The following is a 21,925-nucleotide window of genomic DNA, read 5'->3' on the forward strand; positions in this document are numbered from 1 at the left end:
CAGATTTCCGCAGGACAGCGGGATGTTTACGTGACAATGTTTATAAACACGACAACGTCTATCATGATCCGCAATCTCCTATCATATCCGTAATTCAGTATTGAAGTTACCCTTGGTGTTTGTGCGTAATTATAAGGAAGATAAAGGGGGGGGGAAGAGAAAGGGGAAAGTTTTTGGACGGCAAGGGGGGTCAGACATCGGTGTCCGTTAAGCCCGTTGTTGTTCACGTTGCTGTTGGCGGACATGGACGACGTGCTGAAGAAGGGTGGCTGGGGAGGAATAAAATTAGGGGGCAGGAAGGTATCCACCCTGGGGCATACGCGGACGATGTGGCAATGATAGCGGAGGAGGAGGGAATGAGGGGAATGATTAGGGGGTTGGAAAGGTATCTGGAAGAGAGAAAATTGCAGCTGAATGTAGATAAATCAAAGGTTATGAGGTGTAGGAGGGGGGGACGTAGGTGGAAAAAGATGATTTGGAGATGGAAAGGAAAGGTGCTGGAGGAAGTGAGCGAGTATAAATACCTAGGGTATGTAATTACGAGAGATGGGGGACAGAAGAAACACGTGGAGGACAGGATTAGGAAGGGGGCGGCGGTAATGGGGCAGGTGTGGGGGATTGGGAAGAGAAGGTTTGGGAACGACTGGGGAAGGAGGATATGGCTGTGTTTGACAAGCTGTTGTGGTCGGTGATCAGCTACGGGGTAGAAATATGGGGAAGGAAGGAGAAGGAAGGGCTGGAAAGAATGCAGGAGAGGTATCTGAGATGGGTGCTAGGGGTAGAGAGGTGTACGCTGGGGTACATGGTTAGGGAAGAGATGCAGAGGGAGTTGTTAAGGAGGAGAGCGGGGTTAAGGGTATGGGGTTTCGAAAAGAAATTGAGGGATGGCAAAGGGGGGGTTGGCATGACTGTGATGGGAGGAGGTAAGGGGAAGGGAAAGGAGGGGAGGGACAGTAGAGGAGGCGGAAGAAATGATAGAGGAAAGGAGGGAGATTGTGAGTGGGGAGATCGTGAAAAGGGAGAAAGATAGGCAGAGGGTCGAGAGATGGGAAAGGATAGGAAAGGCATGGTACAACAAATGGTACGGGGTAGTGAAGGGAGACGGGGTGCCAGTATATTTGAGGAAAGGATGGGGGGACAGCAGGTGGCAAAGGGTATAGGATGGGTTATGGGATGAGAGGGGGGAAGTATTGGATGGAGGATGATAAGAAAATGTGTAGGGTATGTGGGTGGGAGATGGAAACGTGGGAACACGTATGGGAGGTGTGTATGGGAGGGGTTGAAGTGAGAGAATGGCAAGGGAAGGTTGGGGAAGTGTTAGGGGTCGAGGGGGAAGGGGAAGAGTGGCTGAGGAAATGAGTGGAAGAAGTGCGTGAAAACTATGAAAAGTATGAATGACTGAAAAGATAAGATAGGAGGGGTTGAGGATCGACCGGAAGAAGGGGTCCAGGAGGTTAGGGAAGGGGTGTGTGTGTGTGTGTGTGTGTGTGCGCGCGCGTAGGAAAGGGGGAAAGGGAATTTCGGCGAGCGTGCGACGCGACGGAGCGAGCGTTATTGTTATTATAGGTGTGCAAGTTGCATGGACCACCCTGTATGTATAATAAATACAGTAAATCCTTGATCTAAGATAAAACCTCGCTGTTTCTTAGATCTTGTGATTAAGCGTTTCCAACTAATATTAACAATTCAAATTTCAATACGAATACAGTAAATCCTCGATTTAAGAAAAAGCCTCGGTTCCGTGCTGTATCTTAGATCCTGTGGTTCTACGTTCTATGTATATTTGTGGTTCTTTATTCTCCGTAGATCCAACGGTTTCCGTTTTCTTAGATCAAGGCTTTACTGTAATTGCTTAGAAATGAATATAGCTCGATGCATCATTTGTTAAACACTATTTATTCATTCTTATGCATTATAATAAATTCAAAAATTTAAGAACATGGCCATATTATTTACAACTGATCAAAATTACTAAAGAAGGGAAGACAATGCCACGTACCTCTTGTTTCTTGTAATCAATATATAATATTATATTTTTATTTTGCATAAAGATTCGCAGTCTGATCATTCTATGAATTATTTCGATGATTATCATGTACAAGTGATTTTCTAACGGTATGCAATTAATTTTGACAACAATGTAATTGGATAAGTGGGAGAATAAGGTCCAAATAATAGTTCTTTTAATAGATATCCATTTATCACTAACAATGAACGTCCGGCACACACGTTTCTATAAAACGAAATGCAAGAACAATACATCCAAGAAGCACACTGGGTTCTGTGTAGCAGGCAGGATTCTGATTACTTGTCATTTCCATACTGTGCTCTAGTTCCAATGGTTTTCTTCAAGGGCGTGCTTCTAACTTTACTAAACCTGTATTCAGAACAATATACAGGGTGGTCCGCCTAAATGTAGCAAACTAAATATTTCCTTCATGTATACCATTTTTGTAGACAGATTTTAAGAAAGTGGAATCAAATGAAATTCTATTCTTAATGGAAACAGCCTTTGTAGATCCAAAACAAACAAAAATTGCACAATTTTGCAATTTTACACAGTTTTACAATTTTCAACTTTACAACATTAGAATTTTACAATTTTACAAAATTACAATTTAACAACTTTACAACTTTACAACTTCAGAATTTTACAACATTACTATTTTACAATTTCACGAATTTACAACTTTAGAATCTAAAAATTTCAAAAAATATAAAAACTGTACAATTTAACAACTTTAGAATTTTACAATTTAAACATTTAAAATTTGTACAATGTTACAATTTTTTTACTACTTTACTACTTTAGAATTTTAAAATATAAAAAGTGTACAATTTAACAACTTTGCAACTTTAGAATTTCACATATTCAAAATTTAAAATTAGTACAATTTTACAACTTTAGAATTGTACAACTTTTTTACAACTTTAGAATTTTACAACGTAACAACTTTAGGATATTACCTATTTCACAATTGAACAATATCGTGAAATTATATAAATTTTAACTCGACAGTGAAACATTTCTTCTGACCTAGAATATTTCCGTTCCCTATGATCATACAATACCTACACGTTTAATAGGGTTAACTGTACAATGAATGGCACCCTAAGCCAAAGTCATAGTAAAAATGTTTTTATCTTTTTTTTTAAAATGTTTAAACGAGCTTAACTTGCTATTATTATAAGCTAGTAGAGACTTTTCAGCAAAGTCAAACAGTTTTACGAGTCATCAATCTTTTATTATGATTGTAACGGTTCTGCTTCCGACGGAGATGTCGTCGCGGCGTCGTACCCTCTCGTGCTGTAATAGCTCGTCGCGCCAGGGTCGTGAGTCGGCGAGAGAATCGACGGAAGCTGAAAATGGACGAAGTGCGCGGGGCGTGAAATAACGACAACGGGTTTACGTATCTTCGGGCTCACTGCACGTACGTTTGCGGACTCATGGGACTAGCGAACCGTGTTACCGATCCGTGCTTCTACTGGTGATTCTGGTGTAAACGTTTATCGCGGCGCGACGCGTACACGTGGACCTGGTGATTGATACCGGCGACTGGGTTCAGAAGGAACGGTCAAGAAACCCGGCCACGAGTTGGGAAATTCCCCGTGGCGGTTCTACGGTAAATGAAGAGGATGCTGCCTCTTCATTTAATCGTCTCCGGTAGCTGTCGGAGTTCTCGGGATGCTGCCCGAGAAGTGTGTTCGGGATGCTGCCCAAACGGCAGAGAAGGAGGCTGCCCTCTCTGTTTGGCGTGTTTGCTGCCACGCCGGTAGGAAACGCCGATGTCGAGGAGGCCGATGCTGCGGACAACTCGACGTCGAGAGCGTGGGAAAATAGGAAAGTACCAGTAATACGTACCAATACTTGGGATGTGCCCAGGATGCTGCCCAGGCTGGAAAAGAGGCCCGTGCCTCGTTTGCATCGCCTTTTATAGGCGAAGGTTGGTGGTGGGGGAATGGTGTGAAGGAAACGGATGTGTGACGTCGAGTTTCCGCCTTCCTCAAGATGGCGGAACCTCGGCGTCCGTTTCCCGCCGAATATGGCTTGGAGCGCGGGATCGTGCATCGTAGCGCGTCGTATACGGATCTTCGGCGTCGCTCGGTTATGTTCGGCGCGTGTCTCATAGTGACAGGCCTGCATCGTACAGGTCTGTTACATGATCTTATAATCTTTATGTTTTATATGTTTATATGTTTTATAATTAAACATATACGCACTTTTTATATGTGTAGTACAGTCCGAAATCAAGTTATAAAGCGATGAAGACTACTTACTCGTAACGAAAATTTAAAAATTTTTTAATAAAACAATGCCCTTGAACCGAATTATATCGACGATGGGCCATTCGATATGACACTAAGAAAAAACATACTGTGCAAAGTTTCAACCCTGTATCGTGATCCGGAGGGTAGTTATGGGGTAAAATTGAAAAATCAGTTTTTGGCCTAGGTTTTTGATTTCCTACAAGCAGGATTTTCATTTTAGAAATCTGAAACCAATTGCAAAGTATGTATTTGGGTTCTTCACACGTGTCAGATTTTTTTTAGAATTTCTAAACATCATTAACTAGGGAAAATATGCCAAAAAGTGATTTTTCGATTTTACCCCATAACTACCCTCCGGATCGAGACACAGGGTTGAAACTTTGCACAGTATGTTTTTTCTTGGTGAACTTCCCGAATTTTGGGACACCCTGTATAATTGTAAAAATGTAAAATTCACGCGCGTTCTATCGATTTTCACTTACAAACGTTAATTATGGTCCATTATAGATCCAAAACAGCCTTGGTAGATCTAAAATAACCAAATATTGTTAAATTTTGCATTTTTACAATTTTCAACTTCACAACTTTAGAATTTTACAATTTTACAGTTTTACAATTTTCTACTTTGCAACTTTAAAATTTTTCAATTTTACCATTTCACAATTTTACAACTTTCTAAATTTACAATTTTACAATTTTCAACTTTAGAATTTCACAATTTTACAACTATACAACTTCAAAATTTCTTGTGAAACTGATCTTTTGAAATTGTGACAGTTCGCTCTTGATCGAGAGAATTGCGTGAGAAGTTCAGTATGAGTATGACTGGAATGGAATCTTAATGTGTGCTGCGAGAGAGTGAGATGGGCGATATGGCAGAGTAATGACTGGATTTGAATGAAGGAGTTTGTGTGGACTGTATGCGTAAATAAGTTGAATCTAACATAAACTTGCACTTTAATAATCGTCACTTCGTTTGTAATACAATGCTTGTCGAAACAAGAAAGTGTAACAAGTCACAATAAATCACCGAAAGAAAGGAACAAAATGAATTGGTTGAGAACACGTGCGTTTCTTGGAAAAGAAGATAGAAGACTGACTTTTCCTCTCTCTCATTGGTTCAATCCTTCTGGTCCGTTAGTCGTGCACCGGAGGTTCCGGTTGCGTTTCGAGAACATTCCAGAAGAGTTGAACGCGAGTCTCGACCAATCATGCGTGTGATTGGGAGCTGTGGTGAATTCGACGCCGCTGAGTGGTCGATCATTTGACGCGATCGCGATCGATCAGTCGGCGTGATCGCGCCTTGCTGTTGAGGCAACATGGCGCTCGAGCGCGCCAATCTCGAACAGAACTGAACTTGAACTTTTCAACTAGAACATTGGAAATTAAACTTTTCGACTTGAACTTTTCAACTAGAATATTCGAAATTAAACTTTTCGACTTGAACTGGAACTTTCGAAATTAAACTTTTGAACTGAACTTGGACTTTTCAACTTGAACTTGGGCTTTTTATCCTGAACTTTTGGAGTGAACTCCCATAAGGAAATTATTTTGCAGGCCAATATTCTTCACGTGATGTACCAGAGAGTAAATGAATTATTTTCTTATGCAAATTAGAGAACATACACCCGCAGTAATAGGTATTGTAAATTTACCCTAGGTGGTGTTCTTCGTGTTCGTTTCAACGTCGCAACAGCTAAGACCCCGCCTCGGTAATGTTCCTAGGAACTTCCGAACCGTAAGCAATCGTGGCCACGGTCTTTGATGGGTATAAACTAACTTTCTCATTTGGCAATGCGGAGCAATAGCTACTCTAACGCATTCCTCCTTCGGAATTAACATGGTAACACACTCCTCAAAGCTTATACGTCGATTACCTCTTCCATCGAACGCCACAGAATAAATTAACGTTTACCGAGCAGTCGATATAATGAAGACATTCTGGAACATCCCTCGTGGGACTTATTCAAATTTTCTTCGCATCAATATTTTCCGATGTCAAGTCGGTCACGAAAATATTGGAAATTAACATTATTTATTTATTTATTTATTTATTTATTTACTGATGCCTTAAACCATGTTTGGTTTATATAGCATACATTGGTATGCACTTTAGAAATAATAATGAAATATTTGTCGGTACATAAAGTAAATACATTAATATTCTGGATTCTAAGCTGTGTATTTAGAATGGATATGCATTAAGTAGGTTAACACATTCTTGTGAAGAATAAAAATATCAATATCGAAAACACACAGATCTATTTATTTAATCTATTTAACACATCTATTTATTCGATTTTAAAATCAGATTGAGGTATGACTAAGTTTTAAATAAATGCAACATCAAAAAAGCTAGGTCGGTTTATAATGAATTATCTTGAAGTTCGAGATGCATTATGTCATTCGGTTCAATATATTTGTAATAAGTATAATATCTGAAATATTTGCAATATTTGTAATATGTATAATATTTGTAATGTCTAAAATATTTTCAATATTCACAATATTTGCCACATTTACAATTTTTACAACATTTGCAATATCTGCTATATTTACAATATTTGTCATATATGCAATATCTGCAACCTTTGCAATATTAGGATCTTAAATCCTGTGGTTAAGCGTTTCCAACTAATGTTAACCATTAAAATTTCAATATACATATTTAGAGAAGAGATCTAAGCAATTACAGTAAAGCGTTGACCTAAGCAAGCAGGGAACGGAAATAGAACGTAGAACCACAGGATCTAAGAAACAGCACGGATCTGAGGCGTTTTCTTCAGGATTGTGCGAGAACCCGAAATCTCGGGAAACCCGACGCTCGGGTCGGGTCGGGAATTTTCGGGCGAGAACTGTCGGGCTCCCGAACGTATGATACGCTTCGGGTTCTCGAAAGTATCCGGCTACCTATGTCCTTTTCGGGTTCCCGAAAGAATCCTGCTTCCTCTGTCTGTTCGGGACCCCGAAGCTATCCGACTACATCATACGAACGTATCGAGATTATCAACAAAAAGAGACGGTAGACGGCGCGGCGCGCGGTACAGCGTCTTTGACTTTGACACGTCGAAACGATCTAACCATTCTAACCTAACTACCTACATAATATCTACATCGATATCGATATACAATCAATCAATCTACCGTCTCTTTTTGTTGATAATCTCGATACGTTCGTATGATGTAGTCGGATAGCTTCGGGGTCCCGAACAGACAGAGGAAGCAGGATACTTTCGGGAACCCGAAAAGGACATAGGTAGCCGGATACTTTCGAGAACCCGAAGCGTATCATACGTTCGGGAGCCCGACAGTTCTCGCCCGAAAATTCCCGACCCGACCCGAACCCGAGATTTCGGGTTCTCGCACAAGCCTGGTTTTCTTCCATCAAGGATTTACTGTATTTATAATGAAATTTTAATTGTTAACATTAGTTCGAAACGTTTAATCACAGGATTTAAGATCCTAATATTGCAAAGGTTGCAAATATTGCATTTATGGCAAATATTGTAAATATAGCAGATATTGCAAATGTTGTAAAAATTGTAAATATGGCAAATATTGTGAATATTGGAAATATTTTAGACATTGCAAATATTGCAAATATTATACATATTACAAATATTGCAAATATTTCCTATATTATACTTTAATAAGTACAAATATATATAGTACACATTGCAAATATTATACATATTGCAAATATTATAGATATTGAAAATGTTATACATATTGCAAATAAATATTGCGAATATTGCAAATAAATATTTTAAATATTGAAAATGAATATTTTAAATATTGCAAATATTTTATATTAAACAGAGAGGTTTTTTTCTTAGATCAAGGATTTACCGCATTTATATTGGAATTGACAACATCAGTTGGAAATACTTAACCACAGAATCTAAGGGATAGAGAGGTTTTTTTAGATCAAGGATGTACTGTATTTATATTAGAATTGATAACATTATAGATGGAAACGCTTAGCCACAGGTTCTAAGAAACAGCGAGCTTTTTTTCGATTTTTTAGATTTGATTGTTCCGCATTTTTGCGTGTCAATGATACTTGCCGTTTCGAAGGACACAATAAACATAATATTACAGCAAAGTCGCGTTATTTTGCAAACGGCTGTGTTCTGCATGAAGAAATGTCGTGTAAAGACATTATTCTTTTATGACTGAGTCTACCGCGCCGACCGCGTCGAATGTTAGTCCAGTCAATGAATGCTCATAAGGGGGGCTAGAGGGAAATGGAAGAAACACAATTTTTAACTTCGAGACCTTGTTTGGACTAGTTAGGAGGTAAACATACTAAAAGTCCTTACTCCTAGGAGGTGAGCGGGCTACAGGGGGCAGGTAGAAGTCACCTTTTTCTGTTTTCCTCTTATATCTCGGAAACTATGTGTCCAAGCGATAATATCATGTTATACAAAATTAAAGCTGACAAAATGTGCCACAAGATTGAATGAATTCAGTTTTTCGCTATCTCGCATAGCTTCCGAGATATCCGAGCTCAAAGTTCACTAATTGTGAAGAAGAAATTTTTGCCTCACGTTTTTTATCTTACTAGACTAGCTAACTTTTCAGTACAATTAGTGAACTTTGAGCGCGGATATCTCGGAAACTATGCGAGATAGCGAAAAACTGAATCAAATCAATCTTGTGGCACATTTTGTTAGTTTTAATTTTGTATGGAATGGTCTTATCGTTAGGACGCATAGTTTCCGAGATATCCGCGCTCAAAGTTCACGAATTGTGAAAAATAAATTTTTGCCTTATTTGACTAGCTAACACTTCAGCACAATTAGTGAACTTTGAGCGCGGATATCTCGGAAACTACGCGAGATAGCGAAAAACTGAATCAAATCAATCTTGTGGTACATTTTATCAGCTTTAATTTTGTATGGAATGGTCTTATCGCTAGGGCGCATAGTTTCCGAGATATACGCGGAAAACCGAAAAAGGGGACCTTCTACGTGCTCCCCTACACCCCGCTCACCTCTTCTAGGAATGGGGGCTTTTAGTATGTTTACCTCCTCAGTAGTTCAAACAAAGACCCAAAGTTAAAAATTGTGTTCCTTCCATTTCCCTCTACAACCTTTCGTTGACTGGATTATGTACGAAGGAAACCGAACGTAGAAAAGGACAGCATATAAACACGGACCGGGCTGTGCTTCCTTGCGCCCGAAACTTTCATCGTTATTTAACCACTATATACAGTTGAAATTATATCGTGTTTAGTGTGATTGTAATCAGAAAAATGCCACGAATAAGGTAGTGAAAATCCCATAAAAAAATAATGAAAAATTAAGAAGTTTTGTAATTGGATTAGTAGTGGTTCACACCGATATACCCAGCCGAGATCAGATTAGAGCTGAGGTAGCTCGAGCTTTTTGGCCCCTGCGGCGTTGCCCGTCAGTGGAGGAGGTGTAGGCACCTTGTAGGTCGCTGAGAAATAACGCGACTTTACTGTACTACAGCATTTTGATCAGTTAACGGCACTTACCTGTCGAAGGAGATGACCACCATCGTAAACACGCTCGAGGCGACGGTCATGTTCGAAACGAAATTATTAATTGTGCAGTACACAGCGCCGAATGGCCAGTTCGAGTTCAGCATAGAGGTGAAGTTGAAAGCGCAGTTCAGCAACAACGTCATTAGATCGGCCACAGAGAGATTGACTAGGAAGTAATTGGTAACAGTGCGCATTTCTCGGTGAGCTGGAATTTGGTTCATTAATTAACATTATGTCGACACACGTACATACTGTACAGATCTGAAGTGATGTCTTCCGAGGAGACACAGGGATAAATTTCAACTTGTCTTTATCAAAATGACATCCTCGGGGGGATGTTACCTTCATTGTAATTTGAATTTTTCAAATTGAACTTTTGAACTGAACTTGAACATTTAAACTTGAACTTTTGAACTGAACTTGAACATTCCAACTTGAACTTTTGAACTGTACCTGAAGTTTTCAACTTGAACTTTTGAACTGATCTTTTTAAATTGATCTTGATTTTTCAAATTGAATTTTTGATCATTTTAACTGAATTTGAACTTTCGTACTTAAACTTGGACTTTTCAGCAATAACATTGGAAATTGAAATTTTTAACTGAACTTGAACTTTTAAACTGAACTATGACTTTTCAACTAGAACATTAGAAATTGAAATTTTTAACTGAACTGTGACTTTTTAACTTAAACTTTTCAACTAGAACATTGGAAATTGAAATTTTTAACTGAACTGTGACTTTTTAACTTAAACTTTTCAACTAGAACATTGAAAATTGAACGTTTCAACTGGAACTGTTTTGAACTTGAACTGGAACTGTTAAAATTAAACTTGAACTATTGTAATTGAACTGGAACTTTTTCATTGGAACTTGAACTTTTGTATATGTATATTTCAACTGAAACTATTGAACCTCAACTTGAACTTTTGAATTTGAAGTAGAACTTCTGAATTTTTCAACTTGGACTATTCAAATTGAAAATTGCATAATTATCCACAGTCTAATGATGACGTTAACTCACCCACCTTTTAATTTCACGTGGACTACAACATATTTCATTCAGAACAAAATCGTCGATGGTGACATCAAAAAATGATCGATTTGTTAAATGTTTACTTTAGGAGATCCAAGTCCGTGCCAATACAACAATAGTTACTACACTCCTCAGAAGAATTAAGGGATCACTTGTGCGAACCCGAAAAATTGGTCCCATTTAACGTGATCATAAGGGTCGATTCATAGCTCACCGGTTCCGGCAACCGGGCCGAGATTCTTACCCAGATTTAAGTGGCACAGTTCATATTTGAGCGGTTCCGGCGATTCCGCTCCGATAATTTTCTTCGAGCCGGTGAGGCTCGACAGCAGGGAGCAGGGCTCCTAACTGTGCGTGGCACAAAAAAAGGTTTTTATGAACGGAACCTGAGAAACGCAAGACCGGTCCGGTTGGCGGGCCGGTGAGCTATGAATCGACCCTAACACGGAAAAATTTTTTTAACATGCTATACAGGGTGTCCCAAAATCCGTGAAAATCCCGAAAGGGGGTGGTTCCTGAGACCATTCTAAGAGACATTTTCCTTTGCACCAATGTCAACTGCGGCTTTGTTTGGGAGTTATTAACGCAAAACACGGACCAATCAGAGCGCGCCCTGGCCCGCCGCGCCCTGGCCCGCCGCGCTGCGGCGGTAGCGTATTCACTAGTATTCAGAGATGTCAGGCAGCCGCTGTACGTGGCGCGCTAATTTCTGCGAAGCATTTCTTCAAACACAGCTGCCATTGGTAAAAAATTGCCGCAGCGAGTTCTTGGGGTACTCAATCGAATCGGCAGAATCTCTGCCTCAATCTGACGTTCGGATCATGGTATTACGATCATTTCTCGCCGAGATATAGCGAGTTAAAGGAAAAATGGAAATTGTTTATTTTTTAAGCATATTTTCAGAAACACCTAGTATATCGAAATGTTAATGAAATTGAAAAAACAAAACGAGTGTCTTGAAAAGAAAGAAACGCCCTTTCTATAGCTTTTTGCGCAAGATTCTACGATAATTTTTTCGCTTTCTGGAGCCAGTTAAAGTTTAAAAGTCCATATTTACTTCAATGTTGAATAACTCGAATAAAAAAAATCGCACAATATTCAACAACCACACAATTTACACAGGAAAGATAACCCTTCCAAATGATATTAACGTGATTTATCAACAAAATTTGTTACTCCCCGTCTGATGTTCCAAAATTGCACAAAATTTTTGTTAACAGGGTTTCAAACCATTGTTTAACGATATCGATACGACAATTTTTGACGGAGTTATAATCACGTAAAGTGGGACTAATTTTTCGGGTTCGCACAAGTGATCCCTTAATTATTTTGAGGAGTGTATTTCGAAGAATTAAGATATGTTTCGCATTATCGAGAATTGATAATTAAAAGAGATGTGATCGTTTAAAGCTCCCTAAGGTCAACAACGAATTAGCCTTTTTTTGTTTTCTTCCGTTAATATCATTTATGGTACCAGTAATGCATAACAGTAAATGAAACGAAGTAAAAGAAAAGTGTACATTTTTTAAATGCAACTTTTGAATTTTAAACTGAATATTTGAACTTGAATTTTTGAATTTCGACTGGAACTTCTTTGGCCTTGGACTACTGAAATTCAACTGGAACATTTGCATTGGAACTTAAACTTGTAGGCGCGAACTATGTAATGATTAGTAATTCGGTGTGTTATTCGCCACTGGTGTGGCCGCTGCCCCCTGTAGGCTAATGCGGAAGACGCGAATCGTGAACGATGTTTATATAGACAGGTGTATTCGAGAAGAGCAGAGATAGAGTTGAGGATTTGAACCGAACGTATAATTGTTGTCACGGCGAAGGACTGCTCGTGTGTGTGTGAGAGTGAGAGAGATACAAGCCACGAAGGACTGTAGGCGATATCTCATTATAACATTCTATGTATATACATATTCTTTTCTCCTATAATCCAATTCTTGTAAGTTCATGTGCAAATAAATATGTTGTCCTGACAACTCGAACTGTTACTTACTACAAACTTGAATTTTGAATTTCAATTAGAATGTTTTAACTTGAACTTTTGCATCAGAACTTGTACTTGGATTTTGAAATTCAACTCCAACTTTTCCACTGGAACTTGAACTTTTCAAGTTAAACTATTGAAATTGTATTGGAACTTTTCCTTTGGAACTTGAACTGGAACTTTTCCATTTGAATTTGAACTTTTCAACTTGAAATTCAACTTGATCTTGTGAACTTGAACTTTTGAGTCGAAGTTGAAGTTGAAAAGTTCATGTACAAAAGACTGATTTGAAAAGTTTTGTTCGAATTTTAAAGTTGAAAAATTCAAGTACAGTTCAAAAGTTCAAGTTGAAAAGTCGAAGTTCACTCCCGAAGTTTATGTTCAAACATTCAAGTTCAACAGTTCACGGTCAGAAGGGGGTAACCCTCCCAATTTCACGTAGTGACGTCAAAAAGTGATCGATATGTCAAATGTTTACTTTAGGAAATCCAGCTCCGTAACCTTGACCTTGATGTATATTATGAAGGTCACTCACTCGATTAGCCTCGCGTGTTTTTAAAAAAATTGTGGTTCATTGTTCAATATAGAACAATATGTTAATAACGAAAGTTTAAATGTACAATATGTACTATACAGGGTGTCTCAAAATTAGGTCCGGAGCCGAAAATGGGAGGTTCCTGAGATCATTTCAAGCGACATTTTCCTTTGAAAAAATGTCGTCCGCGGCTTCGTTAACGAGTTATTAACGAAAAACACGGACCAATCAGAGCGCGAGCTAGACGCGTGCAGCCCGGCGCGCCGGCAGCCGAGTGTCGGTGGCACGCCGCGATGTCGTAACGAACAAAAGTTTCTCGATGATGTGAATCCTCACCAATTTCGATAAGCTTTGGATATGTTGTCAATACCATGATTCTGAACAACATTTCCCTTCACAGTTTCTGTCGATCGGCTTTAGTTTACGACATTATTGTAAAAATTTGTAATTGTAAATCGATCGATGTACTATTTCCTATCCGATTTCGATAATCTTTGGATATGTTGTCAATACCATGATTCTGAACAACATTTCCCTTTACAGTTTCTGCCGATCGGCTTTAGTTTACGATATTATTGTAAAAATTTGTAATTGTAAATCGATCGATGTACTATTTCCTATCCGATTTCGATAATCTTTGGATATGTTGTCAATACCATGATTCTGAACAACATTTCCCTTTACAGTTTCTGCCGATCGGCTTTAGTTTACGATATTATTGTAAAAATTTGTAATTGTAAATCAATCGATGTACTATTTCCTGTCCGATTTCGATAAGCTTTGGATATGTTGTCAAGACCATGATTCTGAACAACATTTCCCTTTACAGTTTCTGTCGATCGGCTTTAGTTTACGATATTATTGTAAAAATTTGTAATTGTAAATCGATCGATGTACTATTTCCTATCCGATTTCGATAAGCTTTGGATATGTTGTCAATACCATGATTCTGAACAACATTTCCCTTTACAGTTTCTGTCGATCGGCTTTAGTTTACGATATTATTGTAAAAATTTGTAATTGTAAATCGATCGATGTACATACTACATATTTCCTCGCCGATGTCGATGAGCTTCATTTCAAAGGAAAAAGATATTTAAAACATCGAATTTATAACATATTTCAAAGTCATCGAAATCGGTGAGGACCCACATCATCGGCAACTTTACCCGAACGATAGAAGAAGCACAAACTTATTGAATTAAAAACTCACTTATTCAGCCGTAAATCCATTTGACTACCACATACAACCACCACACTTTTACATAATCTTCGAATCGGTGTTTTCGAGAATCATATGATTCTCGAAAAATCAATATCTCCTTGGGAACGATTTCATTTGTTTTAAACGACGCCTTCATCGAATACATTGTACGCTGGGAGAGCACAGTTTCGCGCGGCATCGCGAAGAGTATCGAACTCTTTCCGCGTCGGAGTAAGTAATTTCGTTCGATATCGATACGAGTTATAAAAGTGTGCTACGAGTTCAACAATTATGTAAAAGTGTGGTGGTTGTATGTGGTAGTCAAATGGATTTACGGCTGAATAAGTGAGTTTTTGATTCAATAAGTTTGTGCTTCTTCTATCGTTCGGGTAAAGTTGCCGATGATGTGGGTCCTCACCGATTTCGATGACTTTGAAATATGTTATAAATTCGATGTTTTAAATATCTTTTTCCTTTGAAATGAAGCTCATCGACATCGGCGAGGAAATATGTAGTATGTACATCGATCGATTTACAATTACAAATTTTTACAATAATATCGTAAACTAAAGCCGATCGACAAAAACCGTCAAGGGAAATGTTGTTCAGAATCATGGTCTTGACAACATATCCAAAGCTTATCGAAATCGGACAGGAAATAGTACATCGATTGATTTACAATTACAAATTTTTACAATAATATCGTAAACTAAAGCCGATCGGCAGAAACTGTAAAGGGAAATGTTGTTCAGAATCATGGTATTGACAACATATCCAAAAATTATCGAAATCGGATAGGAAATAATACATCGATCGATTTACAATTACAAATTTTTACAATAATATCGTAAACTAAAGCCGATCGACAGAAACTGTAAAGGGAAATGTTGTTCAGAATTATGGTATTGACAACATATCCAAAGATTATCGAAATCGGATATGAAATAGTACATCGATCGATTTACAATTACAAATTTTTACAATAATGTCGTAAACTAAAGCCGATCGACAGAAACTATAAAGGGAAATGTTGTTCAGAATCATGGTATTGACAACATATCCAAAGCTTATCGAAATTGGTGAGGATTCACATCATCGAGAAACTTTTGTTCGTTACGACATCGCGGCGTGCCACCGACACTCGGCTGCCGGCGCGCCGGGCTGCACGCGTCTAGCTCGCGCTCTGATTGGTCCGTGTTTTTCGTTAATAACTCGTTAACGAAGCCGCGGACGACATTTTTTCAAAGGAAAATGTCGCTTGAAATGATCTCAGGAACCTCCCATTTTCGGCTCCGGACCTAATTTTGAGACACCCTGTATGACTATACATATGTACATAAAATAGAAAATATTTTACTAAATAGAATGTTCCGAACACGTGTCGAATAAATTCAGGTGTTGAGACGACGGAACAGTCCGTTAAAAATTAAACAACATCATTAATAATTACCAATCCTCCCAGATTATACTTTATCTCCAGATCTACACAATATAACTTCAACAAAGTTTATTAATATGTCGTAGATTTAAACGTGTTGTTAGGATAAGCATGGGCTGAGCATTTGCCGTTGTAGGTTGCCGGAGTCGGCTGCCGAGTGCTCGCGCGTGTATTTACATTGTAGCGCGGCCGAGACGTTTGATCGGCTGCGACAAACAAACTCGGCTCTTTTTTAAAATGCGTGCACGTGGACGGAGTGACTCTGCGGAGTGGGGAAAATGCGAGGCAAGGCCCTCGATCAGTGCTTCGATTGAGCCCAACCTTTTTGATACGATGGATGGCCGCTAGAGGCGCTGCGCGGAAAAACAGTAACGTATCTACTATTGGGTAGCAGAGCGGCCAGAGCCCTGAGGCAGTTATATTGGCGGGAATGTATCGAAATAATCTTACCGGACAAAAAGACTCCAGGACGTGTCCTACGAGTTACAAAATATACACAAATACACTTGTTATACATTCATTTTTCAGAATCAAATCATATAAATTTTTTAACATTCTGCGGGGTGCTCAAGAAACCCCATTTCATCTACCCAATAGTAGATACGTTACTGTTTTTCCGCGCAGCGCCTCTAGCGGCCATCCATCGTATCAAAAAAGTTGGGCTCAATCGAAGCACTGCCCTCGATGGCCCGAGACCGGCCGGCAGATTTTGTTTAGCGCTCGAACGATCGAGATCAGTGTCTCGGCAGAGTCAAACGGTCAGAACACTCGACAGCCCGACACGCGACGATGAACCGTCTCCGGCGCGCGGACATTTTGGACCATTTAGTTTGGTGTCCAGTGGGCTGGTCGTCATTCGTGAGGCTCGCACAAAGGCCAAGCGCTGGGGATCGTGTCTAACCCCAGGGGTTCGCGGACAAACCCCAGGGGTTCCCTGAATCTTTTACTCCCCTCTACACCTCAGGAGATGCCTATGCTAGAGCCGGTCCGGTCGCCGGAGAAATTCCAAGCTCTCCGAAATTTTTCCGGCCGCCGCTCCGGCGCGGCGTGGCATAGGCAGAATATAACATTCTGTATTTATTTAAAAAGCTATTGACTAGAACTTGTCAGAGTTTGTCGTGTCAATAGGTGGCGAATACGTTGTTAAGGAATTTAAACGTTATAACAAAGAGTTAGATTTTTTTGAAAAGTTAGTACAATTATTAATTGATTACATGACGTGGAAAAAGATTTGTGGAAAATGCAATTGGTCGGAATTGCAGAGGAAATACTAACAGTTGTATTTCGCAATTTTTTTGGGGTGGCTCTTTATTGAAAATTTGAAGAGCACGTTGTGTGGATCTATTCCTGGCCAGCGTTTCTCTTGCAAATTATTAGAAAAACATGAAAGAGGAAAAAGTAATACATACTGTTTTTTATACGCAACGCAACGACATATGTAATTTTTTTGTGTTTATGATATTTTGTTAGATGTAAATCCGTATATTGTACAGTAGGGTGGTCCTAAGCTATACTTGGTGAAAAATTTTTATTGAGATACAAAGCACGACGCCCCCAGAATGGTTCTCTTTGGTGAGAAAAAAATTTGGGCGAAGTTTGAGATCGATCGAAAAAAAGGATCACGTGGCGCATTTAAATTGAAAATTTTGAAATTCATCGTAACTATAAAGTATTATATATCGTTGGATTTGTAATTTTTTTTTAAATAAGAATTTGGAAAAATTATATGAACTTAATTAAAAAAGAAATAACGATGACCTTGAAATCTCGAAAATTTGATTTTTAAAAAAAATTTTTTTTGTGCCATTATATTTACCATATTGAACAGTGCAACTTTTTCCTCTGACATTTTTTCGTATAACCACAAATAACAGTGATATGTAATTTTGTATTGTACTATATATGTGAATGAATATGTATACTCTACAGAATAGTGTAATAAGGAACTATTTCTTATATTCTAATGTAAGACTATCCGCTTTTAGGATGGGAAGGACAGAGCGGGTCACTGGAAGAGCGGGTCCTCAGACCCGAAATGGCTGTAAGGACCCGCGCTGCCAGCTCATTTTATGACGCTACCCCTCTGGGTTTTTCCTGAGAGGGTGGTGGCTGTGTGGTTCGCCCGTGCTACGGACCCTCAACGTTACACGTTTTTCGCTATCGTAGCTTTCGTTGCGTCAGGATATTGCTGGCGGTAATCTTTTACCATTTGCAGTACCAACTGCTTTTCTTCCTCATTGCGAGCTAAAATTTGATTATAATCCTGCATTAGCTTAACGGCTCTTTCTGCCGAATCATTGATTACAGGTAAAGCCTTAACTATATCTAAACCTAGTTTGTAAGAATCTTCATCTTGCCAAACTATTGGATCTTTTTTTAAAAATTCTGTCGATATATTAAATCTAATAAAAAATTTTCGACTTTCGTCTGATATAAAACTTGAAATGTCCTCTTTCATGTAATCGGCCACATTAGTTGGTAAAATGGCTAATTTTTTATAATAATCGCCGCTACTAGTATTGCTCAACGCCTGCACCATTCGTTTTTTTGTTTCTATCGAAACGTCATTATCAAAGAATGATAACGCAGCATTCTCTGGTGTGAAATACCATGTGTCTGCAAAATTTATCTAACGTTATATGACTGATAACCTTATCTATTTCCTTATACTTATATAAGGATTTTATAAAAATCAAATCCTGCTGCGGAGCCTTCGTCGGGAGAGGAGCTTCTATCCATGCTTTCAAATATACATTTGCGATAAATATACAAATGTCGCGAATTCCATTTTTCTCCTCCTCGCTTAATTCGAATTCTTCGCGAAATAAAAATATTTGCAAGCAATAAATACCTTTCGCCATCCACCGAGCATGATGGTAAGCTCCAGGAGCTCTAAAATGATATTCGGAAAAGGTATTACCTAAAAATAGTAACACGAGTTCAATAAACTCGCGATAGTCTTCTCGTGGATGATGTATTTGCAGAGACTGTTTCGCAAAATTGATTAGCTATGGTACATTTTTTATCGGAATATTTGGATAAAAATCGGAATATTTGGACCCGTAGATTTGGACATCATTTTGTCAAAAACAGATCTTAAAATAATTTCATAAATATGATGTCCTTCCCATCCCAAAAGCGGATAGTCTTACATTAGAATATAAGAAATAGTTCCTTATTACTATTCTGTAGAATATATTCAAAATATTCATTCACATATTATAGTACAATAGTACAATACAAAATTACATATCTCTGTTATTTGTGGTTATACGAAAAAATGTCAGAGGAAAAAGTTGCACTGTTCAATATGGTAAATATAATGGCACAAAAATTTTTTTTTGAAAATCAAATTTTCGAAATTTCAAGGTCATCGTTATTTTTTTAAAAATTAAGGTCATATAATTTTTCCATATTCTTATTTAGAAAAAATTTACAAATCCAACGATATATAATACTTTATAGTTACGATGAATTTCAAAATTTTCAAAATTTTCAATTTAAATGCGCCACGTGATCCTTTTATCCGATCGATCTTAAATTTTGCACAAATTTTTTTCTCATCAAAGAGAACCATTCTGGGGGGCGTCGTGAAAAAAATTCGTTGGTCAAAAAATAAGGTCCACCCTATTGTACAGCGACCCTCAAGGTCATGCAAGCTCGGAAACGAAAGAAGCATTTTGAATATTTAATACCAATGTGTTTGCAAGTATTTCAAAATGCTTCTTTCGTTTCTGACCTTGCATGACCTTGAGGGTCACTGCACAGTATACGAATGAATTCGACTAGACACGCGCTCTCATGTGACATAAGAAATAATAAAGCATTCTATTTAAAAAAATTGAAGGTCACCTTCATATCTAACAAAATATCATAAACACAAAAAAATTACATATGTCGTTGCGTTGTGCGTATAAAAAACAGTATGTACTACTTTTTCCTCTTTCATGTTTTTCTAATAATTTGCAAGAAAAACGCTGGCCAGGAATAGTGTGAAACACCCTGTAGATCCACACAACGTGCTCTTCAAATTTTCAATAAAGGGCCACCCCAAAAAATTGCGAAATACAACTGTTAGTATTTCCTCTGCAATTCCGACCAATTGCAATTTTCTACAAATCTTTTTCACGTCATGTTGTCAATTAATTGTACTATTTATGTCAATTAATTGTACTATTAATTGTACTAATTGTACTTTTCAAAAAAATTAAACTCGCGGGGACCAATGTTAAACAAGCCATCGCTCAGTGGGGTGTTTGGCCCGAAATGTTGGGACAAACTATTTTGGCTTTTGTCGGACGGTGGTCATAAAGTAAGGGCCTAGCCGATTAAGATGGTCAAAACTGCCCTTAGAGCTTTTTCAACGGCTATTGAACCATTCGAAAGCTTGCCAAGAAAAACCCCTCTGAGTAAAATTTCAGCCTTCTAGCTTGCCCGTGAGGGTAGTTACAGGGAAAAATAGATTTTGCGGTTTTCGGCGCATTTTCCGGTCTAAAATGCGTTCTAAAATTCTGAAAAAAATGTGACACATTCTGGATCCCAAGGCGCATTTTTGAGAATTTTTTCAGATTTTTTTGTTTCAAACTGTGGTCGTAAAAAATGAAAAACCTCAAAAAAATCGGAAAAATATTTTTTTCTCAAAAATATGAAAACATGCTATTTTGCTGTTTGGTTCCCTGATAAAGTACTATAACAGGCAATGTTGTCAATTTTTTTTAGATTTTTTGTTCGGCTGCATCATTGTCAAAAACAATAAAAACCGAATTTTTTCGACGTTTTTGCTGTGAGGAGGAAAGTTACACTTGTTGGCTTTGCCGTGTGCGTATATTAAGTAATTTTTAGCGTTATTACACTGAAACAAGCAATTATTTTACCTAAAAAATGTGATTTGAGAGAAAGAAAAAATTGTATTCTGTGCGATATATACCAGAATGTTCGCAACGCTTACAACATCGCCGGTTGGCACCGCGGTTAAGGCGTCCGACTACGGAGCGGATACTCTGGGGTTCGAATCCTGTCGATAGTGGTTTTTTTTGCATACGTCAAACTTTATTTTTTCAATTTCTTATTATGTATATGGTTTACTCATACGAGTTTAACAATATTTTTTTAATGTTTTAAAAATATTTAAGTAACATTTTTAAGCAAAATACATACAAAAATAGTTTTGGATCATAAAAAGTATTATAAAACTCCAGCATAATGCATGTACCGTCGACGGTCAACTCCGGTCTCAGTGCCTATAAAAACCTGGAGTTGACCGTTTTCCCTGGCCTTCCATCCTAACGGGAAAGGACAATATGACAGTACATAGCAGGTACAGAGGTAGTTAATTTTTACCACGTTTATATTAGTTTATGATTCTGGTCGCGCAATAATCAGCTACGAAGAATACAATGACCGTCGTAAAAACTGGCCTGCAAGGAATCTTAGCTTTTTGGGAGGGTGGTTATTATTTCCCTTACTAATAGCTGCGCGTATTTTCCGTACATCAAACTATATTTTTCCAATTTCTTATTATGTGGTTTATTCATGTGAGTTTAACAATATTTTTTTAATGTTTTAAAAATATTTAAGTAATATTTTTAAGTAAAATACATACAAAAATAGTTTTGGAGTATCTATTATTTCCTTGATTCTCTAATTGTATATGTTCATCATGGCGGTCCTGTTTAACATTTTTAACATTAAAAATCATGAATATAGTTTCTAGGCCTTTCGGAATTTGTAGAAACGGGTAAAATAGAAAGAAGTATATATAGCAGCTGTTCTTCCGAGTTGTCATTGTTAGCCAATTAGCTGCTGTTTTTACGTGACCTGTTAATTACAGAATTATTTATTTCTCGTAAAAGTAAATATTTGTATGGAGTTGATAGAAATAGACTTATCTTTTATAATTGTGGGCACAATGCGGGATTTTATAGGCACTGAGAACA

General features: G+C 38.0%; 1 protein-coding gene across 7 annotated transcripts in view; it reads right to left on the reverse strand.

Annotated features, from left to right (window-relative positions):
• LOC143213172 (tachykinin-like peptides receptor 86C) overlaps positions 1–21,925 on the reverse strand; it is a 181,162-nt gene that overhangs the window by 82,525 nt on the left and 76,712 nt on the right. For all 7 annotated transcript variants that reach the window (XM_076432788.1, XM_076432790.1, XM_076432787.1 and 4 more), the window contains one exon: positions 9,773–9,986. In XM_076432788.1, coding sequence (XP_076288903.1) covers positions 9,773–9,986 — 214 coding nt within the window. The remainder of the gene's footprint in view (positions 1–9,772; positions 9,987–21,925) is intronic.

The sequence above is a fragment of the Lasioglossum baleicum genome, chromosome 10 (genome assembly GCF_051020765.1).
Source record: "Lasioglossum baleicum chromosome 10, iyLasBale1, whole genome shotgun sequence".
Classification (NCBI taxonomy): domain Eukaryota; kingdom Metazoa; phylum Arthropoda; class Insecta; order Hymenoptera; family Halictidae; genus Lasioglossum; species Lasioglossum baleicum.